The following is a 25661-nucleotide window of genomic DNA, read 5'->3' as shown; positions in this document are numbered from 1 at the left end:
ACACATACATAGCAGCAAAAGATAACTTTGATGTCCAACATCTGTGAACCATGCTTTGATACAAGAAGCCGCAGCAGCCCCCTTTCTCTCCTCTATCACCCTGGTAGCAGTCATTTTGAGGACACCCCCCCGCTGACCTCCACATGGTTGTCAAGGTTACAATCTGAGCCACAGTACAGATGGAGATGGAGACAGTACCTGTTCATCCACAATAAAAAAGGAAACAACATCCGACACTAACCAGACTGTACAGTGTGTAGCCACTGATTCTACATTAACATCTGTATTAACCACCTTTAACAGCAAAAAAATAAGCTTAAAAAAACAGACACAGCAAACAAACTGTAACAACTGTGATTATGTAAGAGGCCTAAATCAGCACAACGAAGACTCAGAACAAAGATTATTAACTGCAGACAGACTGCAGTTCATCCTCCCACACTCTGGCTACATAATGAGTTGTTCCTCTGAGCTGGGAGGTGTAAATCTAAGAACTAAAAGACAGTGGATTTCTGCAAATAGCGGCTTTCTGCTAAATTATAGCTGTATGCTGATTCTAATACCAAAATTCAAGCGTAGTAAATAAATTATGCATGCACAGAGTAGGAGAAAGTGCTGTTTTTCTGTCACTCTCGCTGCGAGTGTGTGTTATAGAGTTCACTGTGCACTGGAGCAGCTCCTCTCATCCTGCACATCAAAACAACACTCATGTGGGGCTCTGTGTATTTAGCTCTGCTATGTGGGCATATTTATAGATGCAAACTAAAACAGTGAATAGCTAATCATAATAAGTCATTGGGTGAATAACATGATTGTTCACTCTACTATACCTAGTGGGCTGCAGGGAGAGGTGGACATGATACTGTAGGTGGTAGATAATGCCGCATAACACTCTGCACAGCTCATGGAAAATACATGGATCCCAGTCATGCTGTGACGCCTCCTCCCTTTCGCTGACAAAACAGCTTGCCCTCAGCTTTTCAGCCTGTGTGCCATCTACCCCTCCTTCCTCTCTCTCTGGCCTTTCAGTGTAACTACACTTGCTTTCTTTTCACCACTTTTCTCCATCTCCCCCCTCATTCCGTCTCTTTCTCTTTTTCTGCCTCCCTCTCTGTCTCAGCAGGAAGGGGGGAGCACAGATGCTTTTAGCGAGCTGACATTTTGTGCCAGTGTAAAAACACTGCATAGCAAAGCAGGTTGGCTCAGTGTGGGGGCCAGATTCTGGCGGTAATGAGCTCGCTCTGACAGGGAGGAACTGATGTGGAAGGCCAGGGAGTGCATGTGTGTGTATGTGTGTGCGCTTGTGCTTGTGATCAGCCGCCAGAGGTTGTTCTAATGAGGACTACAGTTGGTGGTGGAAAGACTGAGCCTGCTGTGACCACCAGTCTGTGTTAATATTTGTTTCACATTTTTAAATGCGTCACAGCAAATTTGTAGACCAACAGAATAAATGACAAACTGACCACCAATTACATTTGTGCAATGGCACAGTCCATTATGAAACGAGAGTTGTGAGTCACAGTGAACAATAAGCAGCTCAGGCGCACTAGATTTCTTGTATATTTCTTGTTGTCTTGACTACAGATAAAAAATTGGTGAAAGCAAAAATGAAATCATGAAAATGTGGAAAAGAACAAACTTTAGAGCTGAAAGGACTAGCTGATTACTCTACAGCTTCATTGATGAGTCCATTGATCAGTTAGTTGATGGACAGTAAATCGATAATTTTTCTGCCTGGTTCCAGCCTCTCAAATGTGATGATTTGCTGCTTTTCTCTACTTTACATCAGTGTTTACTGAACATCTTTGGGCTTTGAACTGTTGGTGAGACAAAACTAAATATTGTAATTGTGAGAAATATTTAATATTTAATATTTTCTGACATTTTATAGAACAAAATGATTCGATTAATCAAGAAAATGATCAGTAGATTAAATAATAATGAAATGCAGCCCTATATCAATTATTCACAAGCATAAATGGCAAACATTCCCTTGTTCAGCCTCTCAAATGTGATGGTTTACTGCCTTTGTTTGTCTTATGTGATAATAAACTGAATATTTTTGCATCTGGACAAAACAAGCAACATGAGGATTTCATAAGGAATTTAAAAAACAGGCATTTCCCCCTATTTTCTGCCATTTTACAGACTCAAAATTATTAGTTGCAGGTCTATAGACTACTAGTCTGATGGAATGGTTATGGTTATTCTTGTCTTGTGGCTATGCAAAGAGATGGACTGCCCTATGTGATATGATATGCCCTCTTCTCTACAGCAACAGATGAAGCTCTCTGCATGATCTGGCTCAAAGTCTCTATCTTGGTCTGTGTCTCTGTCTCTCTCTCTCTCTCTCTCTCTGTCTCTCTCTCTCTCTCTCTCTCATACACACACACACAGTCACATGAACAGACTAACATCTTAGATAACACAGAATCTGAAACATGGAGATTAAAAAAAACCCTTGGTTTGTCGGGGTCTGTGTGGGTGTGTCGATGTCATTTAAACATTCCTTGTATTTTTAGCCTGGAATAAACAGACCAAGTTCACAACCCACATCTCTACCTTTCATATATACACACACACACACACACACACACACACACACACACACACACACACACACACCCAAGCACACGCTCTATAATTAGGTGCAGAGAAGAACAGTGTTTCATGTTTCGGCTCCACCCAAATGAACACACATGTCCTGGAGAGCACGCACACTCAGCACAAACATAGGCCACTGTCTGCGCGAGTGACTCAACCCTTTATCTCTCTGACAGGACATGGGAGAGGGGATGGATATGAGTTTAAAATCCTTCACTGCTTAGAAAATGTAACCCCCCCCCCACCCCCCCTTTTCAATTTCCAGGTCTCTCACTTTTTTCTTTTTTGTTGCAATAAATCTTGTTTTTTTGTCTTCTTCAGCCCCGTTACTTATAAAGCCGGCCTGTGTGTTTGTATGTGGCTCTTCACTGTAGTGACTGTGCAGTATGAGGACTGACATGAAGCTATAACATTAGAGGCTGTCTCCTCACTGCTACATAAATCCCCATTTCCTCCACAGCACGCTCTGCCACTCACAGCCTGTGCCCCCTCTTTGATAGTTTTCAGGGGGTGGAGAAGTGGAGCGAGGCAGAGGGGGGAAAATGGTCTCCTGCTGTATTTTGGCTGTGTGAGAACATTAGGCTATAATGCTTCCTGACAGCTTGAGGAAGCAGACAATTATCAGGGAACAGGAGTGGGAATGGTAGTGAAGGACAGGGGATGTCTGGAAGAGAGGGAATAAGGAGAGAAGAAAAGAAAAGGAGAAGAAGAAGAAGGTGGAGATTGGTAATAGTGTAGTAAAATGAGTTTGAGACTTGGTATGAGCCTCTTAGCTGATGTGCACGCCGGGCCTTACTCAGACCTTTGTGAAACATGGCAGAATGAATCAGAGGAAGGGTGTGCTTGTATGAGTGGTTGTGTATCTTTCAGGATTATCAATCAGATAAGAAGTGGAGGCATGTGTAGCTGTGGGCTAAGTGTTTCCACCCAAAACAACCCTGACCCTAACCCATCATTTGATCTCCAATCACAACAGTGCCTCAATCTGGTTTCCACTGGTTCACCTGGGTGACATCACTCTGGATCATCAAACACACTGGTGAAGGTGAAACCCTCAGTAACTGTCTACCTTGCCTGTCTTTGTCAGTTCATCTACACCTGCAGTCTCATTATTACTCATCAGTTCAAATAGGTTTGAGTATTTTTGTGTTTGGTAACCAGTTCAGACGAGGAGAGGCTATCAAGCAGCTGATTAAGCCGTACTTTGACACCAGATAAGAGCAGTTCAGACAGTACCACTCCTGTTTAGGCTGAATCTAATATCCTGCAGAATTTCTTGGACATTTTGACAATCCCCACTAAGTCACAGGTCAATCCAAATGTTTTGATTGTATGTATGTGCAGGTGTATACCACCCTCTCCAGATAAAACAGGATCTAGCAGATCACCTTGTTGAGTTGTTAAGCTGACTGCACTTTTCAGCTGAATTAAAGGGGTCAATGCTGCACTCCTCAGTGATAAAACCAACAAACACTACTCTGTGGGTACCCTGACACACCAAGCTGGCAGTCAGCTGCCTGGCACATTTGGCCCACTGAGCATTTTGAATCACCAACAGTGAGAGAGATTACAGACTGGCTATTCAGTCTTGTGAATCGCTGATTTTACCCATTTATGGTAGTTTGTTCTTATGTTTTGCCTCAGCTTTTTCCCTTTTTCCTCGTCCACAATGAAGACAACAATGCCAGACCCAAGCAAAGCTTTACAGTGTCAACTGTGCCTTCTTATGCTGCCCTCTTCTGTGACTTATTCTCAATCTATATATAAGTATATTTAAGTAATGGATTTCTGTTTTTTTGGGGGGGATTTGACAGTCTCCCTGTTTCCTCCATGCAGGTGCATGTGGAGAATGTATGTGCATGCAGCAGAGTGCACAAACAGAAAGCCTGAGCTGACCTGAGGTATCCAAAGTTTTTAATCAGCTGGCCTTTGTCATCACTAGTTCTTTGAACTCGATTTGGTGTGCCACACAAACTTTCTCTGCACCTTAAGGTAAGAGGAACATTCAAAACAGTTGTACAGCACACATGTTTTGCTTATTTAAAACACTAAGTAAATGCACTGCATATTTGATTACTTTCTTTGCCAGAAAGGAAGAAAACAGAGCGCTACCAAGCAGCAACCCACATATGGTCAGAGTCCTGCCAGCATGAACCTGCTCTTTGTTAAAGGGTCACACAGAACACAGTTGTGAGGAAACTGAGATGCATTGACAGATGTACAGCTGGCTCTACTTTATGTTCCATTCTCGACATATTTAACTTTTCTGTTACATACAAATTCAAAAGACCACATGTCACAGCAGAGGAATGCAGTGGCCTGGGCTAAAATTACATGTTGAGCCTTTTGCCAAACAATATATCTACTTTGAACCTGGATTGTCTGAAGGTTTGAATACAGCCACATCACATGTACAAGTAATGTTGGAAAAGGTCTGACAAACAAAAAGCACAAATTTCATATTCATAATAAGGTTATATTTTGCTTTACCTGAGTTAAGTGCCCGGCTTGCTGTGAGGAATCCAAGGTTAAGCTGAGATGAAAAATACTCCACTGATAAAAAAGAAAAGGAGAAAAAAAACAAAAAAACATCTACCAACACTGGCAGACTGTCAGGATACCATGAGAAGAAAAAGATATCCTTTGATTTAGAGAGGTGAATGTGCGCTTCTGTGTGTGTGTGTGTGTGTGTGTGTGTGTGGACTAACAGGAGGCAGAAATCTGAGGCAGAGGCAAGTGAAGTCAGTTTGTGTGAGGAGAGTGTGTGTGAGCTTTAGCGTTCAGAGGGCCGGGCGTGTTTCAGCTGGTATCGGCACATACATGCACACATTCACACACACAAGGAGCTGTGGTTAAGCCTAAGGGGCTGAGCCAGACACCAGAGCCTCAGCAGGCGCTCTCCACACCTGGTTTAAGCCCTGCCCCCCCCATCTCTAAAGCCTCCTCCCACTTCCTACCCATATATACGTTGACTATCTTCTCCTGCGACTTCCCACCCCTTTTGGCTCGCCACCCTGTGACCCCACATTCCTCCTCTCACCTCCCTCCTCCTCCACAGGTTCTTTTTTTTATCCCAGCTATCTCTCTTTTCAGGCCTGCCTGCTTTGTTTTTCCCATTCAGGGCCTAACTCCAGTGTGACTGCTTGACATTCATTGTTCGTGCCTATTTATATCCACTATAACCACAGTCAAACCCTGCAATTTCTTCCTTCTCCTAACCTCGCCGTCTCTCTCCCTCTACGTGGCACAGTCTGAGTACTACGTGAAGGTAGTAGTTAGGTTGTTAGTGGAGGGCGGCGAGCCCAGTTCAACTACTGAACTTGTACATAATCACAGAGCAGAGAGTGGAAACCGCTCTCTGCCTTTGCTCTTTTCTCTAACCTCTCTGTGTCTCTCTGCTTCTTTCTCATCATTTATTTTCCACAGCCCTTGAGTGCTTTTCTGGGGCAGAGTGCTCCAGACTTGTACAATTTGTTTTGGCTCTTGGCCTTTTTACTGTTTATATGGTGTGCTTCAGCAGCACCTTCCTTTTAAGTAGATGTTCATCGCCATGTTGCTTCCTCTGACTGCTGGAAACAGAGAAAGGTAAACTGTCACATCTGTCAAGGCTTATGTGTCTGAGGCTATTTCGAATTACATTATTACCCATTTAGAAAACAGTTGTAGCAATTATGTATTGCTCTTGTATACAGTTGGGGGACATGCAAGAAACATATAAAAAAAAAGTTCCATAGTGTGAGTCAAAACTTCCCAGAATGCAGCTGGATTAAGTGTTTTTGTTAGACCTTTCTAATATATTTGTGTCCAGTTTTTAACACATGCTTTTAGCTAAAACATTTACATCATTAAGGTATATTTTCTCCGTCTTGACAAAGCTTCTCCAGGGCTAAAGAAGACAAATGCTTTTACAGTCAGCTGATCCAGATGTTTAAATGTGGTGTTCAACTTTAACACAGAGACGGTATTTGAGAAGACTGTCCTCCAGTGCTAAAATATAAACTGGTAAGAGGTAGAGATCACCTCTGTTGAGAGTGACATTCATTTTTAGATGTGTGAAGAGAACATCAAAGTGTTGGGAGGTTGTTTAAGGACAGTATGTTTAATCTTCGGACTGTACCGTAAATGGATTTCAAACATGTCACAAAGTATTACTGAGTCAGAGTGTGAACCTATAACTGAACAGTATGACTCTATGTGAGTCTACTGCTGAGAAATTTGCTCAGCGCTTGGTATGAAAATATGCACTAAAGTGCAGTAAATGCTCTGGCATGATTAGGATGGTTCAGTAGAAATAGTGTGTGTGTGTGTGTGTGCACCTGGATAAGACTAAATGTGCTTGGAAAAACTGCATTTCTTTTCTTTTTAAAGAGTTGTGGATGTGCTAAGTGTGTGTGTGTGTGTGTGTGTGTGTGTGTGTGTGTGTGTGTGTGTGTGTGAGAGAGAGAGACAGTGAGAGAGAGAGAGCTCTTCTCTACACTTTTAAAGCAGAAATAATGCTGCAGGTTCCAACACAGGTCCTGGTTTTGTAACCACAATTTGCCCATGGGGTGTTTTATATAGTGTGAGTAAGTCTGGGCGTGTGCACTCTGACATTTAAAAAGAAGTTGCCTGCAGGCATAGATTTCAGACTTTTCCAGTATGCTCCCTACCACACAGGTAAAGTTTCGAGTATAGACAGCCATACGTGTAGACTGACCCCATCTCTGCCTTCTTCACCTCAGGACTGACTCGGAAGAATAATATTATTGTTTATCTTCCAAGGGTGTGCAGCTAAATGGAGGGATAGGGTAGTGTTACCCCTGGTGCACTTGAAGTCCCTGTGGGCCCCTCTCTGCCACGAGCCTCCAGAGTTCATTAGAAACAAATTATGAACAGGTCAGCATGACCCTCATCCTCATGAATCCTCCTGACCCCACACCCACAGCCTGCAGGCAGACGCTGAGATTACAGCAGCCTGAAACCACACCCTGACTAAACACACCTGCAATAACATCAACACTTCATTAATACAAAACTGAGCTGGGGATGAAACAAGATACAGGAGAAATTAAGCTTTTCATGGCACAGGATACAAATCTGGAAAGCTTTCTATAAATCTGCAACTGGGCTCACAGCTCAAAAATCAATACCTCTATGAAGGGTGTTTAAGTGTGTCCATATATGTAGACAAAGAAGCCTTTTCAAAGACTCTTCTGTCTGTAATTTAACCCAATCCTCTATGAGACAGTGCAAAGGGAACTGATGTGAGATGTGGACCGGACAACAAGTGCACAGTGAGACTGTGGATCCTGTCTGATGCAGTGAGCACGTCTGGTGAACCACTGATTTGACTGCCCCAAACTTTTTTACATTTCTTACAAAAGTCTAGCTCTGGCAGACCAACCAAAATCAGTCTCCAGGCACTCAGCGACCGCTGCACATTATTAACTTTAGGCTTCTCTGTGTCCCGTCTTTCTGAAAAGCACAGATGCTTTTGAAGCTCTACTGAAGCATGAATATCTCTGTCCCACTGGACCCCGGCAACATCCCAGACAGACAGACCCCTCTATACATGAACACACGCACCGTCTCGCTGTTGGGTCCCGCCTGAGTGGATGTCTAAATATTTAACAACATTTTAAAAGCACCAGTCCTCCCTTTCCTCCAGGGTGTCTGCTAAGTCCTGCAAATTTGAGAATTAAGAAATCCAGATGCCCCCTGACACAGAAAGAGACTGAGAATGTCTTGTGGGAATGTCCTAAATTGCCACTTGACTGCTTTTATGATCTTGTTAGCAGGTTAGCAGCGGGTCAGGACTGCCATTGTCCCCTTTTACGATATGCAGAGGGTCAGGGACAGGACTAAAAACACCAAAAGTCAAATAACATATCAGAAGTTCAGTAATTGAACCTACTGATTTGATCCATATAATGGGCATTCATCCACAGAAATAGCAACAACACCTCAGAGATTTTAAGAGTGGGATTGTCCAAGATATGAGTGTGTATCTCCTCTGCTCCCTACTTAGGTGGGATTACATGGGTAATTCCAATTTCTTATCAACACAGGGCCATTAAATTCTGGGGTCCATTTTTTTCTGAGGCTTGTTTTTTTCTTGTAATGGGAGAGACAGCTGGAAGCTGTGGCACTATCACCATCAAGACTGGGCTATCTCTATCTACCACACCAGGCTTAGTCTACCATCATGTACACACATGTGAGACACCAGCAGAGACCAAGAATGCACATCTGTGAATTTGTGTGCTTGTGCGTGTGTGCATGCAGACGATAGTGGCTGCATGTGGAGACAGAGGCTCTCTTTCATGAGATTTTCTTTCGCCCGGGTCAATTATATCACATCCCACCACATAGGGAGAGAGAGAGGGAGAGAGAACAGACTATCCCTCAGACTAAAGCAAACCAGGAGGTGACCTTCCCATTTAAGATGGACAGCAGGTAATGAACATTGACACAAACACATGAGCCACATGGCCTGAACTGCCTGGTCTTAAAGATACCATCTTCCTGTCCTTTCCTCCCTCTCATCCCCCACTTCTCCCGCTGCATTCCTGACATGCCTCAGGGAGACAGAGGGGGCCTCCAGGACAGACAAACAAAGACACACAACACACACAACACACTCACAATGGCTCTGGCTGCAGCCATTGTCTGTGTGCACTGAGGAAAAGGTCTTAGAGCTCGCATACTAAAAGAGAACACCAGTCGCCCTCTCTCAAACACACATTTGCCCTCACTTAGCTTTACTCGGTGACACAAGAGCTTAGTGTCTGCACTGAAACTGTGGCTGCTCTAAGCTCCCGAACATTTTTAAAGCTACACCCTTCAGACTAACAGCAAAACATAAAACTCTGACTGTGATTTAAACTGAGTGATGTCATGAGATTGCAAGTGAATCATAACAGCCTGTAGCACTGGTGCTGCTGGTGCGGCATTAAAAGGCCTGCAGCAGCTCACTATGGAAAGTCAATGCAACACTGACCTCTTCTGGTAGAAACACCACATGGCAAAGAACGTATAGGTTTTTAAAAATTCGCTTTCACAGACATGAAGTCTCTAAGGTCAGCAAACCGTAAAACTTCTATCTACTGTCATCAAATAACAGTTACCGTGCTGACAAGACTTATAACAATGACATGGGACATTTTTGCTTCAACTGTTGGACTTAAAGAGCGTCTCCGAGTCAGCGTACTTCCTGTTAACAGGAATCTGCAGTAACATGTTTCCTTGCTGCCCCGTGCAGCCTCCATTTACCTCCAGCTGTGGAGCACAGACTTCCGTCATGGTCAGGTTAATAGCAGGGCCACATAGCTTAGCGCTACATTAGCCGACTAATCCCTCTCTCTTACTGCAGCTAACCTAACCTCATGTTTCCAGGGTCCATCTGACATGGATAACTGCTGGATTGCAGCAGCACACCAATGGATGAGAAATCTTAAAACACCCACAGGAACATGTAGACATAAAATGTAAAAACCTTGCACACTCACTGAGGTGTAGTTGGTCTTGCCCATGTTGTGGTTCTGGTTGTGGTTGAGGTTCTGATTCTCCTGCTCTCTGCACTGCAGACCAGCCAGGTGCCTCTCCAGGGCTGCCCAGTCCATGGTGGGCAGAGGTTCTTCCTCCACACCCTCCTCCTCTCTGTATCCTCCCATTCGTACCCCAGTCCCACTGCCTCCTCCTCCACCTCCTCCACCACCACCCCCGCCACTGCTGCGGCTCCCTCTGCCTTGACTGGAGCTGCGGTGGCTGGGCTTGGGAGTCCCTGTGCCCCCCTGTGGTGTACCGGGGGAGTGGAGCCGATTGCTCCGGGGCAAAATCAGATTGCCATTCTGTTTCAGTTCCTCTGGGACGGCTGCGACTGAGGTGGCAGTGTGTCCGCTGGGGGCCGGGAGGGGCGGGACAGTCTTCACATCCTGGAATTCTTCAGCGAGGCTGCGACTGTTCACTGTCTTCCTGTAGCCCTTGCCAAGGCCATCAACCCCCACGATGCCTCCTCCACCTTCTTCCTGACCGGGAGGCTGTGGAGAGGTGTAGTCCTCTCCATACTCACTCTCCCACTCCTCTATCACCTTCTTCTTATACTCTTGGTAGTCCTCGTCCTCCTCATAGTCCTCTAAGGTGACCAGGTCCAGAGAGGGGGAGGATTTGTAGTCCTCCAAAGTGGCCAGGTCAAGAGAAGGGGAGCAAGGCGTAACCTTGTTGGAGTTGGACTCTGAGCTGGAGCGACTGGATACATCACTCCCCAGGTCCATGCCATCCTCCCGGTAATCCTGTAACGACAAAGGAACACAGAGGAAGAATGAGATTAAGGACAAGAGACAGGAACATGCAAAGAGAAAGGTGGTACGTTGAACAAGGGTTTGAAAGAGACGTATTGTAAGTTGTGAAGAGTGAATGATGAGGGAGGGAAGGAGGAAGGAAAAGTGGAAAATTAAAAGAGAATTTAGGGAAGTGTGTAGACTTAGATTAGTCACACCAGTGTTGCGGTTTCAGACAGGCAACCACAAAGCACTTCCTGTCCCGCAGGAACTTCCTTTCTGCACAGAATTTTGTAGTCACTGTCTCCTTTGGACATGTTTTCCAGTCTTCCCCGCTACAACTGCACTGCTCCAAAGCTTCCAACTCTTTCTAGACTATGCTCAGCGTTAATCTCATTCCTTTTGCATTCCTCTGTATTGGTAGATGTGCATGTGTGTGAGTGTGCGCTTGTGCAGTAGTTGACAAACACAGGGAAGGCAGAGTCTGTGTGGCTGGATGTGTCAGAATAATATCCCACCACCTACTGTTACATCTGCACAGCACCACGGGGACAAAACAGGGTGTTAGGAGGGCTGAGAGTGAGTGACACTGACGCGTCAATACACAACGCACCAAACTGTGACATGGACAGATGAGTCCAGGGTTGTTGTCTAACCTAGACTGTGTTTCTCCCATAGATACCCCAATCACTGTCTGACTGACTAGTTTGCAGCTAATGAAAACATTTGTGTTGTTTACAACCCTCCACAAATCTTCACCTGACCCGAGCGCTCTCTTGCACAGTTATCAGTCTTTTCTCCACAGGAGCACATTATCACAGTGTCTCACACCACTTTTAAAAGTTAATGAAAAGCAAGGAGCAGCAAAATTTCTCTCAGGGCAAAGAGAAATTAATGACATCTTCCTATGTGAGCCACATTATGAGCTGCTCTGAAAAATAAATTAATTATGAAGATTGCTGATTACTGGTTTGGACCACGAGGACTTCCAGTAGTTTTGGTTCTTACAGAAGATCCAAGAGGGAGAAACAGAAAAAAACACACAGTATTAATTCTAATGAGAATCAGCCTTCTTGAGTTATGGCTACCAGATCACACCTGTGCAGACACTGGCTGCTGACGTCAAAGGACAACACACAAACACACAAAATACGCAAAGCAATGTGACTCAGCATCTTGGAGATGAGATACACAAATTGCTGATGCAGTGTGGAGACATAAGCCACTCTGTGCTGGGAAACTTGCATTTCTCTGTGAAATGCTAACAGGTCAAAGAGAACAGAAGTGAAGCTGCCGCAGGGATGAACACAAATGGGGCCACAAAAGCCACACTTTGGCTTGACATGATGGCAAGTTGCCATTCCATAGTTAAAATGATGTTGTTAAAAACGCCTTGGTAACATATTGCATTGCCACAGGAGCGTTGGGACCTTCAGTGTGTCCAGGGGGAGACTTACATTTCTGTTGCTGATTATTTAACTCACTCATAAATTAGACCGGTGCCAGAATGCATGATAACTGTTTTGTTGGTTAGCCCTCAGTCTGGACAGTAATGACACGTAAACTCCCCTAGTCACATCTTTGGGATCATTTCTAACAATCTGTGTGTTCTTGACATAAAAAAATTAAAAAAAAACTCCAGGGGGGTTTACAACTGAAGGGGGAGGACTTAAGGACACACACGCACACACAACATTACCAGCCTAGTTACGGCCTAACACTGGAAATCGCTTGGACTCTGTATTTCACAGCCTGATGACTGCGGTCACGAATTTGTAGAAGGTAATATTTAGGCTTGAAGTGTCACACGATGATACACACAGCGTCTCGACGCATCAGTTCAGCGGAGAACAACCTTACCGACGTGCTCATCAAACGCGCTGGATCACCACTCGGTCACCAGTTCCTGTCGTGTATGAACCAGCCCTTCATCGTGGCTTTGTCACCCATCAATTGCTATAAAAACCCGGATTCAGGAACTGGGTGGGTTTTCCTCTCCAAAGTAGGAAGACCGCTGAGTAGAAGCGGAGTATCCGAGCTGCTATCGCGTTTCAAATCTCGGTCATCGATCCTTTTTCTTGAAGTGTTATCCCGATTTGCGCTGCCTCCTAACAGCGCTTGGTTTCCAGATATCATCACGTCAATACATGATGGTCACATGAGCCCGATTAATATAATGCAATCATTTAAAGTGTGTGTGAATGAGGGAGAGAGAGGGAGAGAGAGGGGAAGGCGCTGCAAGACGGCAGGCTGGAGCGGTAAAGCCGATCCGCTATGGGATTAACCGAGGCGCAGGCAGGCTATACAGGCTGGATTTGGCCAACAAAATACATGCAAATTGACAGCTGCAGCGATCCCCACCCCGCAGCCGGGCGGGTGTTTGGGGGGGGGGGGGGTTAATTTATGCCAGAGACTACCCTCACAACTCTGCCCGTCGATCTCTAGGTGGCTTGTGAGGGGCACCATCGCACACGCCCAGTCTTTGCGTGCGTCGAGCGCACTCCAAGTGGCATTTGTGCACGCATGACAGTTCCATGATTACATCTGGCAACATATAGCCTGGGCTGTAGTTTAGTAAAAGGGACTACATCTGTTCGAAAACGACACGTTATTCGGGTTATAAACATTTAGAAAATACACACGCGTTCCTTCAATTTGCAGAGTCATTCACAGGCTCCTCAAATGATGTAATGTTCCCCAAAAAGTCCCAGGAGGAACCTGATGTCCCCCGGCAACAGCGGTGACAGAAACGCCCTATATCACACTGTCACGGCGGATGACACCCGCTACAGCTGTGACAAGACGGACCCCCCCCCCCGTCAATACACGATTATCGGTCAAAATTAAAGTCACCGGCTGTGTGGATAAAACCTTCCCCGGGAGACGAGCTAAAAGTAGCCTGGATGCAACACCAGTGCCATTTAACCGAGGCTATATACTCACTGCCATCATCTGTGTAGCTTTCCCTCCGCGTCTCAAGACATGGTAAAGTGTAAATCCCAGCTGTTAGACAACGGTGACGGTGCTGAGTTGCTTCACAGCAGCTCTATTCTAAGGACGGGTGGTGGTGGTGGTGGTGGTGGTGGTGGTGGGGCTGTCTTCGCCGGAAAAATTACAGAGAACCGGTGGATAATTCAGTACAGTCATCGCTCTGAGTGTAGTCAGTCCACAGAGGAGCCAGCCGGAGTCTGGGGTCTTGATAGAAAAAACAACAACAAAAAAAAAAACAAACAAACAAACAAAAAAAAACCCAGGATGGCTGAAAATCCCAGCAGGTCAGCGGCGCTTCTCTCCTCTCCTCCCCGACACGCCGAGAGATGCCCGAACAGCAGTTCAGCCTGCGCTCCCGCTCCCACGTCAGCTGGAAAATGAATCAGCTCGGAGTAAAAGTGCGGCCGCTTATATTTGTGGGCTTGCGCACGTCTCAGAGCCTTCACACAGCCTTTATCATGAAGTTATTACACAGAGACCAGACTCCAAACTGAAGGCAAAGCAAGCGTGCTGCTGCTCCGTGGCCGGCACAGGTCTTGTGTTTGTGGCGGCTCTCATTTATGCCGGCTCTTTGTCGCAGCCTGCAGCTCCGAGGAGAAAGTGACGACGACAGAACAGAACTAAAGCCCAACCTTCTGCACCCACTGACCTTGCAAATGAAAGGGAGAGACAGAGGGAGAGAAAGAGATGGAGAGAGAAAGAGAGAGGAAACTATCTGGGTAAATTATTAAACGTACTTCTGGTGCTCTCCATTTGGAATATTTCTGGACCGGTTTTCTATTACACATACATTTAAAAAACCTCAGGGGTCTTAAGGACCCTTCTGTTGTGCAAAGGCTGTCATTTTCATCTTACACTGAATTGCCTGTTTATTGGTACACCTGTACAATCTAATGCAATCCAATGCAACAGCCCTGCAATAAATCCAGCCTTTGAGATAGTTGTAATGTTCGGTTTGTGTCACATAGGGATGGATTCATCTGTTTTATAATAAAACGTATAGCCACCTCGGCTAGGTAGGCACAGAGAGCAGGTTCCAAACACTGTTAAAGCTAAGCACAATCACCAATAATAAAAACATTTTTGCTGTACAAAAATATAGTATTCTTCTATAAAATCAGATACAGTGCAAAGGGCAAGTTGATCATCAAACACCTACACATATCACAGATTGCTCTGAGACTTCTATATTAGATTAACAGAGCAGTACCACTGCCCAGCAGTGCAAAAGGAGCTCACTATCTCTCCAACAATCTATACACCATTAAAGGCTCTTAACACTACTGACATACTTCCTTTCTCACAGCCTGTACTTTTTAGTGCTTACCAATGGGTCCAACATTACTGTATATGACTTATCTATTACCGTAACCCTGTACAAAGCAACTCAATACAGCCTTGAAAAAAAAAAAAAAAATAATAATAATCAGAACCTTCCTTCCTGATTTACAGTAAAGCTGAAATTATTAGTTTATTGATCCATTAGTCAATTGGCATTAGCTGGTTCCAGCTTCTCAAATATCAGAATTGGCCGCTTTTCTCAGTCATACAAAAATATCTTTGGGTTTAGTGCTATTGTAGCTATTTTAAGGGTCAGTGATAAACAAATCTCATCCACAGCAGGAGTAAAACATACTCCAAAGAAGCAAGTGTTATGATTAGGCACTGGATCTGCATGTCTTGAGTTGTAAGCCAGACATCTGGAAATACAAAAGCACCGCCTTGTGCTCCAGTGATGTTGTTGGGAATGTTTTATTGAGTCACAACTTCCTCCGCTGGGTGCAGCCCGGACTTGTGGTTGTTTGAAGGATAGGAGCTGTCTTCAGATATGGTGTGTTGAATGTATAATAGCGTACAAAAGAGTTCATCCATAACAGAGCAGTACTTTGAAGACCCCTGGCTGAGCCTCTCCTCTCAGTACAGTTGGGACACCACTAGTGGGGATCTCCCCAAAGAGGAGACAGCAGGAGGCCAGCTTATTACTACAACTCCATTCCCCACTGCTGCTTTCAACTCTCTTATCAGCCCTTCTACTTCCCCCCTTCTGCTTTTCCTCGCCAATTCCTCCAATATTAATTGGTCATAGTGAAGTAAAGTAAAAAGTTGCAGAGTTAACTGGACGCCTTTGGGGAGGATAAGCTACCTTTGGGTGTTTTATCTTGGAGGGAATGTGAGGACTATAAGTTCATATGCTCACCAGGCAATTAACTTATCATTAACTTGTCAACAGGAGGTCGATATTGTTTAGGTCACTCTTGCACACATACAGGCGCACACAATTTGCTTTCTTTGAAGTTCCCATTCCCCTTTAGCGTCAAAGCCTCTAAAAACAGTTTTGACATAGCATCCTTCTCCTCAGTGAATTGTTCCACAAAACAATAAAAGCAGCAACAAGCTCAGAGTCAGGAGGGTCAGATGAAGATGTCCATGATCTGTCACATCAAAGATCTCTGATCCATGTCTTCATCACATCTTGAAGTAGAAGATGACTTTTACTGTACTTTTGATTGAGGAGGTGGTCAAAGAAAGTTCACCATGCAATACTTCAGGCACTTTGGATCAATCACTCCTTCCTTTTTGTTTTTTTTCTTCCACTCCACTAAGAAGCAGAGGTGTGGTGTCTGTCAAACTGTCAATCAATGGGATTTACCAATCACTGAGGGGCAGAAACATGTGGAAAAACAGCCCAGTCTAGATCTACAGTATCTGGGAAAGCTTTGCTCTATCTGCCTGCCTAACAGTCTATCCACAGCAGCTATCTGGCAGGAATCACTGAAGGCCCATTACTGACAGAGAGATAAGGCTGGAGAAAAGAATGCTCCTCAGATAACACTGAACATCTTCCTCTGCTTACATCTTTCTCACAGGCGTTTAAAAAACACAGAGCTCCTGACAGTCTGTGAGAAATTGAAACTGTCTCTGCCTTGCCAGGAACTCACCAATTCTAACGGAGAGACGCTGAAAGTGACCTTGGAGGATCCTCTCTCTCTTGCTCTCACATTTTCTCCTTCCCGCTCCCTTTCGGGGGCCGAGGGGAAGAGCTAACCTTGAAATAAGACTCGGGTTGAACCCAAACAACAGAAAATGAAGCGTCACAAACTTGACTGTGGTACAAGGCCAGACCTACAGATGGAAAATGTGCTACCTGGTTATAAAAAACACGAGAAGCCACACAATAGACTCAACACCCAGGTCTTTCATATCATGTCTTGTTCAGATAAATAAGAGCCAACCCTGGTTGTCACGAAAGAAAATAAAATCTATCAAAGCACTTTCTTGTTTTGAATCCTATCTCAGTACAAGCGTCCTTATCCCATCCTGTCCCCACAGGAGGGCCCCAAGGGTTGGTACCGAGACCCTTACTTTTTGCAATATACATCACCTCCTTGGGTCCAATTATCTGCTCACATGGGTTCTCATATCACTGCTATGCAAATGACACCCATCTATACCTGTTGGGGTGCTAGATGACCCCAAGGTCTCTGCTTGTCTCTCTGACATACCCACATGGATGAAGGCATGCTGCCTTCAATTAAACCTCTCTAAGACTGAACTCTTAGTCATCCCAGCTGATCATTTCTCCACCACGATATCAATAACAAAATTGCTTCTTCATCCCTTACCCCACCCAAGGTCATGAGAAACCTGGGTGTCATCTTTGATGACCAGCAATCCTTCTCTGACCATGCTGCATCTGTCTCCCGGTAATGCCTCAACATAAGAAAATTTACGCCACCCGGCTCTTGGTCCAGGTAATGGTTATCTCTTGCCTCAACTACTGCAATGCTTTTCCTTCATAAACAGTGAAATCCTTACAGATGGTCCAGGTCCAGAATGCACCAGCCTGTCTGGTCCTAAATCAGCCAAAAAGGACACATGTCACTCATCAACCTACAATGACTACCTATGGCTGCCCGAATCAAATGTCTGCAACCAGACCTGAGTTCAATCATTCGGCTTATGCTCCTTTTTGGCCACTGTGTTTCCCCAAGTAATGTTGTCTGGCGCTGCCATCCCTGCACACTAGGTAATTGCAGTCCAGACTGTCCTCATCTGTGGTTTCACGAAGGTGGAACAAGCTACTAAATGTTATCAGAGCAGCATTCCTCTCTATCTTCAAGAATCGCTTGAAGACTCATCTCTTTTAAGAGCACCTCCTCTCCTAACACATCTAACACCCGAACATGCTTAACCAGCACTTACTATGCACTTTTGATGCACTCCTTTACCTGATCTTCTTGCACTTATTGAATAGATGTAGTAATTAGTACACCAAGGTTTCCTGTTGCACTGAAGCTTTAGTGTTGTCCCTCACCTTTAAGTTGTTTTGGATAAAAGCATGTACCAAATGAGTAAATGTAAAGTTACCTCTTGCATCAGGCTTAAATGCACCTTAAGTAAGAAATACACATTTATGTTACTTTGAGAAATACGTTCATCTTGTACCTTGCAGTTGCATGTTGTAGTATAAATATAGATCATGAAGTCTTTTTGGCTAATCCAGCCTGTCAAATATCAAATAAGTGGACATGCATCTTTTTCCTCATATTTGCTGTGCACAAAGTGCCACACAAAGCAATCCATGCCTTGAGACAGCAGCAGCAGGATGCAGACTGTCTGATGATGAATGGAGATGTCAGATGGCCACAATAGAGGTTGGATCCTTAGCTGGCCGACTGACCTCCCGCTCTAAATAGAATGGGTGACCAAACCATTGAGACTGGCTATCAATCTCCTTCCCAAACACAATGATGATTTACTCCATTCAAATCCCTGGGTTAGTGAAGAGGAGGAACAAAGAGGAGTGTGTGTGAATTTCTGGGTGTTCTTCATTTCCTAGGCAACTCCATGCATATGTGTGTGCAAAGACATTCACGCCTATGTACATTTGTGTTTGAAATCTGATCATGATGCATAACAATTTCACACAATGCACCTTTGTATTTGTTTTTGTAATTGTGTTTACACAATTTGTTGAACCTCAGCACCCGTATTGCGCCACCAATACCTGGCTGTGATATATTGATCTTCTCTTTCATACTGTATATCCAGCCAACAATTTCACTTGCTAACGAAGTGTGAAATGAATTGTGAGAGCAACATCTTGTCCAACGTATATACAAGCACTCCCAGCTATTAGATTCATTTGAATGGGAAGCACGTCGAGTCACAGTCTGCAGTATAGTGTATGCAGTGTACAACTTGTCGTCCAATGAGGACAGACAGATTTGCCAAATTTGTTTAATCTAGCTTGGTTTATAGAGGCTAAATGGATCATTCAGTGGTAGACAGCATTTCACACAGCTTTGCATTCATCATGAAGCCTTAAATCCAAACTAGCAATTACAGAAAAGATCACAATATGTACATATGGTCCATAACCATAAAGAAAGTGTGTGTGTGTGTGTGGGGAGGGGAGTATCAATAAATGTGATGATGGAGGAGGCAATGAACCGAAGGAGAGGAGGAAAAGAATTACAGTGATGAAGAAGGTGAGGAAGATGAAAATGTTGCTAATGATAATGTTGACAATCACTACAGAAATCAGACTGATTACAGCCATGTTTGTGCTGATGAAAATGATAGTTTGCAAGACTATAGTTGTGTGTCACAGGGATGATCATGATGACAAGCAAGATTAATCAAAACCAATATGGTCTGTATACATATGAAGGCTTGAACGGCACAAAGTAGAAAAGCATAAGCATTACTGAAACAGTTGGGAGCCGAGAAATTTGAAAGAAAAATATTAAATCCAATCAAAGATCTTTGTGCTATAGGGAAGCTAAATTCAGACCCAAACTCCTTGGGGGGGACGTGAACCAGCAGAGTTGGAAAAAGTCAGCCAAGTCGCTAATGAAGTTATGACCAGAGACACCGCTGTGGCAGGAGATCATAATCGCCTGTACGCGTGGAGGACTGAGGCCTACTCCAGACCCATTTAGTCCATGGCACACTAATGCTAATTAGAGGGAAATAAGGGGAGGTTTGTAATCTGTTCAATTAGCCCAGTCTGGAGAGGCGTCCTGTGGGGCTGAGGAGAGATACAGGTCCAGGACTGCGTGTTGTTACTGATGACCATTTTCATGAATCAAGGGGAAGAGACCTTTATATAATGGTCATGGTGAGATTTTCTACAAATTTTCAAACTTCCCGCATAACCTCCTCACATAATGGATGAATTTTAGGTCAGATCTTCTCTAACTCCTCTTTATGTTTCCCTACACCATACTACCCTCCTAATTTGCTCTTTCTGCAATGTGGCAGAAAACATCCACAGCGGTTGAAGAGTCAAATATAAAGACGGAGACTCTGAGAGTGTGTCAGGTCCCAATCCCCAGTCTCTCTCTCTCTGCTGCCTGCCTGGCTCGCCTCCACGGCTGTTTCTGTGCTCTGTCAGCAGTACAGCCAGGCAGAGATATGCATCCACCCTGCCCTGTGCTCAGCTCCGCACCATGCAGTGCGCAGATGTCCACACAATTTACTGCCCACTCCAAATTGGATCACTTCTCCGGTGTTTTGTGCAGTCCTCGCACCTGCTGTTCTCCACCTTCTCTCATAAACGACTAAACATCCAGAGACTGGGGGGGAAGCGAGGCAGCAGGAGTTGATTTAAGGAGCAAATTAAACCAGGAAGGACTGAATGAGATAGAAAAAGAAAGGAAAGGGGTTGATGGTTGACATGAAAAAAGGAGGCTTCTCTCCAATTTTGCAGCAAAGGCTTTTCCTACGTGAACATATTTGTGAAAAGATTCTACCTTGGAGCACAAGGTTGTTAGTGGAAAATAGGGCACAGAAATCATCCTGTAGTCTGCAGGTTTCAGTACCAGTCCAGCATCAGCCACTGCTGATCTACAGCTTGTGCAGTTTGACCTCAGAGGCAGCCATGGAGTCTGCAAGGTCACCAGAGAGTTGTTAGGGTTAAGCACAATCTGACATCTGATCATCGGTGCTGTGACTGAGTGACAACTCCATTGTATACCTGAGTTGATGGTGTACATAGATCATTACAGTAACAGGAGAAAAAGACTGTGTGTGTGTGTGTGTGGGGGGGCTTTCTGGTAACACTTGTGAATGTGAACCCTGAGAGACCCAGGCAGGTGGTGGCATATGTCTAGATCAATTATCGATCCTTCCTGGACTGCCAGGCGTGAGATACTACTGCATTGCACTGAGACGTGGCCTTGTAACTAATCATCGCAGAGATGGCAAAAGAGAAGAACCAAGAATACAGAATGCTGATAACACTATTCTACAAAACCCTGGATTATGTTCAATACCTTGGTTTTTCTTTAAACTTTCTTCAAGGGCTACTATAGCATGATTTAATGTAGACAAGTAAAAAAAACTGGTTGAAGTAATGGAAGGATTATGGTTATATTTGTACATTTGGTGAGTCATGGGATGACTGAACTCTAGGTTCTGGCATGAAAGTCAGACGTGCCAAAAGCCCAACCACTACCCTGTCCTCCACACCCTTAGTTTCTGCCTCACTACAAAAAGGCGAGACAATTTCCTGCCTTTTACTTAAACTGCGCCCTGCAGAATCAACTATGAAAAAGATTTCCAGGGATACTGCTATGATACATGCTGTCACTTGGCCACTGTTTATAACAAATATACATTGTTCTACAATCTGTAGCCAGTACATATGTATTTACGTACACTCATAAACACACACAGATGTGCATTTACATATTTATATATATTTATTAAGTACATCAAAAGGTATGTTCAGGTTTCAAAGTTCTTTACTGTAATTAAAGTTTGTAACTTAGTCTTTTGTTTTAACCCCAAATAGCACAAAGTACAGTACCTCTGTACAGTACATTAAACTAGGAATTCTCCTTACCTGATATGTAGTGTATTTGGTTATATATGACATAATCATAAGCAGTCTGCAGCTGATCAGTGTTTACATTTAGTTGGTTATTGGGCTATACAGCATACAATCTGCAATCTTTGCCCTCTTTGTTTACAGTAATTAAACCCAGTTGTTCATGCAACAGCTGGTTGTAGCTCTTCCATATGGAGTTCACATTTGAAGTGTACTGCATGGGCATCCTGTGTTTTATAAATTGCATATACTTTACAATATCTGTCTTTGATAGAGTTTAGATTTAATTTCTCTCTCATCTTTTTAAAAAATAATAATATTATGGTATTCTGTTTGAGTATCAGTGCTGTGTATATCCTTTCAGGTAATAGTAGTTAGTTCTTAGTTCCTAAGGGCATGCAAATCAAAATAATTACTCCCGGCCTAATAGTGTGCACAAATTCATTAACTGTCCTCCCTGCTCTTTCTCCCCAAATGCAGCAATAAACATACAGTAATTTTCCCTCTAACTACTAGTTTTGCTACTTTAATCTGAAAATCATCCACCTTTAACAGTATGTTATTTTGCCTCTATATAATTGCACCTCCTCAAGGTGAAGGTTCAGTAGCTTTTTTCTGACAGTATCATAAGGTCTACATTCTTGCATCCTTGATACACAGCTCTAATAATCTAGTCTTGATTTACACAAATCCAACTTTATTTGCTAGCCATCTTCTTATCTTAACTGTCATGTCACTGTGTGGTTTAATCATTCAATATCAATAACTGGATAAATTAGAGTCTTTGCAACCATGGTTATAACCAGATTTTCAGATTTTAGCATTTTTTTCCTGTAAGGAGTCATAGAAAATGAAGAACCCATGACAAAGTCAATGGTCACTATCACAATTACATACCTACCACACAGCATCTACCAGTTCACCTCTTTTCTTGACATTCCTTGCATGTCTTTGCTCCAAGGACTCACTCAGTCATTGGGAGCAGTGGCCATATGCATTTGGATCATCTCGTCTTGAGTTTAGTGCCAGAACTGTTCCTGTGAGGTGCGAAGTGATCATTTTAATGCAGCATATTCACACACCTCATTGTAGTGTGTAGATATAAGACACGTTCAGAGATTAGCTAAGTGATGAAGTAATTGAGGAGACAGTGTAGGAAATGAGATCAGATTATAACAGTTTAAATCATAATAGCCTTCTTTTTCAAGTGGATTATATAATACAACAGTGATGATTAGTGCTAATCCATGACCACAGAGCATGGATAATGGAAGAATCAGTGAATAGACCGCCAGAGTTTGTATGAAAAAATGGTTTGGTTTCTGTAATTACATCTGTCATTTGTTAATAAAACCATTCTGAGAAGACCAGGGTAAATATCAGACCCACCAGCATTGGCTTGGTCATCGCAGCTCTGCCTTGTTAAATAACAGCAGGTGAATTGGCAAGGCAAATAAGCAGAGCGGCCCTTTTAATGAGCAGAATTGAAATATTTGTGATTATAATGATGCTGCTCCATAGCAGAGTGCTGGGTTTGTTCTTTTGAAAAAACCAATAAACCAAAAAAAAAAACAAAAACAAAACAGAACTTATTCTGAAAGTTTGAACATTTTCCCTACTGAAAAGCCATAGTGTACAAAAGGCAATCCAGCCTGAACCACTGAGAGAGCCATTATGGTAACCAGCCACTCCAGCAGAGATGCATGCCCTGTCAGAGGCAGTGCCGAAAGCTCCTGGAATTGAAGAGGGACAATGTCACCTCTGCCAGAATGCACCTTGAGGGGGCCCTATCACCTCCATCATGATGAGCACCCCTCCTCCTCATCACTACTCATGCGCTCCCTTTCATTTGTCACATTACTCATTCATCAGAACGCACTGAAGCACTTGTGTGTGTCTTTCTAGTCTTTTGTATTCTACATTCACCATATCTCTCCACCTCTCTCCTCCAGGCCATCTCTGTGCCATCTCTGATGGTCCATGCAGCATCAGAGATGGCTGCTGAAGAGGCAAGGAGGGTAAATAGGCACTGAGGGCATTAAGCCTCCAGCTCCCTGGCAGAGCGATGGGGCGGAGGGGGCAGTGGGGCACATCAGCAGAATATTGACAAAACCACCTTAACAAAAGGAATCAGTCAGCAAATGGACCTTGCAATAGAGTGTGTTGAATCATTCAAAAGCAAAGAAACAGGGGAGCACATCAATATCGTCGCTGATAGGTGAATGCATGCGCTTGTGTGTGTGCATGTCTTTGCAACTTTGTGCTACGTTTAACACAGCAAGCTCAGAAAAATAACAGCAAATAATGTAAAGGAGTTTCTCTTTTGCAGCATGTAAAAAGATTCTGAGGCAGGTCACTGGGAGTTTATGAGACGAAACTCTGTACAATGTCACTTAAATTGGAGGATAGGTGCCTTAAACTGTATGCTAATTTACATTTGAAAGCATTGGTTGTTCATATGTAAATAAACTGAATTATGGTTTATATTTGTGTGTGTTATGTAGGAGGGTGAGATGAGGTAGGAGGGAGGTAAAGACAGCAAAAGGCTGTGTTCACTTTATGTAAACATGCTGCAATTTTAATGGACACTAACGTCCTTAGCAGGCACCCCCTGTGAGGAACAGAGGGGATGGAGAGGGGAGGGAGGATGTGGGAAGCTTTCAGACCACTTTGCTCCTTTGAATCTGTCAATTTTGCCCTGCTTTTCCCATCCTCCCTCTCTCCTCATCTTCCCATCTTCTTTCACCTAAGGTCTACTCATGCATGTTATCACTAAGCTGGCAGCAGTGGGAGGCTACAGAGGAATTCTTATGCCCAAAATGCTGCCCCAGTGCCATCTACCCCTCCACCACTCTCTCCTCTCCTCTCCTCTCCTCTCCTCTCCTCTCCTCTCCTCTCCTCTCCTCTCCTCTCCTCTCCTCTCCTCTGTCCTGCATAGTGACAGACTAGCTGTGTTCTCTGAGCTGGAAAAACCCTCTGATAAGCAGAGTGGACTTCAAACAGGTGTGACAGGTTTGCATTTCTCCCACCACCAACTGACTCCATCCCCTCCAGCAGAGCCAAATCACTGCGACTAAATCCACAATCCTGTATTCTCACCTGCTGCTGGCGCTCCATTATATGCCCCTGCAGTTACTGGGCCGCTCAGGGCCATATCCCAGATATGTGTGCCAGTCAACCAGTGATTCTGCAGTGATGCTGATGACAACCCTACACTGCAATTCAACAGCTAAACCCTTCAGACAAGTATCCATGGCTCGGTACGAGTGGGCATGCCATCAGAAGACATGTAAGTGAGTGAGCATAAACAACGAGCTACTGTTAGCTGATACAGTATATGTTTCTGCATGGGGGGTGGTAGGGGCACCTCTTGGTAGCTTTGGCTGGTTGTATCCAAGTTCTTGCTTCATTCATTCATGTACATTCAATGCAATACGTGCAGGATGTTATGGGAAAGTGGAATATAAATCTCAGCTTGTGGCAATTAGTACTTATCCTGTCAGCCAGACACATCATGTTTCAAACTTGTTTTATAGCAGCTGTTATAGTTTCCGTCCACTTTTCTTTATCAATTTGCACAAAAAAGACTTACTGATGTTGAAATGCCAGAAAGTTTAAGTTGAAATATCGAAAAAAAAAACAAAGCTTTTTACTCTTGGTTGAGGTGGAAAAGTTGGTTTAAAAGCAAAATGCAAAGTGTGCAATGGAAACAGACTTAGTGACTAAATCACAAAGTACAGGAAGCATCCACTGAAGTTTCTGCTCCACTGGAGAAATTAAGAATCTATGCGGACCATTAAAGAATTGAAACATCCCTCAAATTAATACATGAAAAAACATAAATCACATCTATCACATTTTTAACAACGCTGTTAATCATTTGAGGTTTGACTGTTGCTCTTTTAATCACATCATCTTGCTGAGCCCTCTTCTTCTGCAGTTGTTAAATGACACCTCTTCTGTAGCACAAA

At 43.9% G+C, this 25661-nt stretch overlaps 1 protein-coding gene across 4 annotated transcripts in view; it reads right to left on the bottom strand.

The window, feature by feature from the left end:
• The window catches only part of schip1 (schwannomin interacting protein 1), a 196450-nt gene that overhangs the window by 26841 nt on the left and 143948 nt on the right, over positions 1 to 25661 (bottom strand). The window contains exons 1-2 of one of the 4 annotated variants that reach the window (XM_071496499.1): positions 13806 to 14415; positions 10092 to 10874 (exon numbers count right to left, since the gene is read on the bottom strand). In XM_071496499.1, the coding sequence (XP_071352600.1) occupies positions 10092 to 10874; positions 13806 to 13814 (792 nt within the window). In that variant the 5' untranslated portion in view covers positions 13815 to 14415. Of the gene's footprint in view, positions 1 to 5094; positions 5455 to 10091; positions 10875 to 12722; positions 13197 to 13805; positions 14416 to 25661 lie in introns of those variants that run through there. The other 3 variants (XM_071496498.1, XM_071496497.1, XM_071496500.1) reach the window with 3 other exon arrangements.

Source organism: Trachinotus anak, unplaced genomic scaffold, assembly GCF_046630095.1.
Source record: "Trachinotus anak isolate AG129_WGS33_773 ecotype Australia unplaced genomic scaffold, CSIRO_AGI_Tana_v1 ptg000014l, whole genome shotgun sequence".
In the NCBI taxonomy this organism is placed as follows: domain Eukaryota; kingdom Metazoa; phylum Chordata; class Actinopteri; order Carangiformes; family Carangidae; genus Trachinotus; species Trachinotus anak.
Note: the sequence above shows the minus strand (reverse complement) of the source record. Positions and strands in the feature narration are given on the sequence as shown.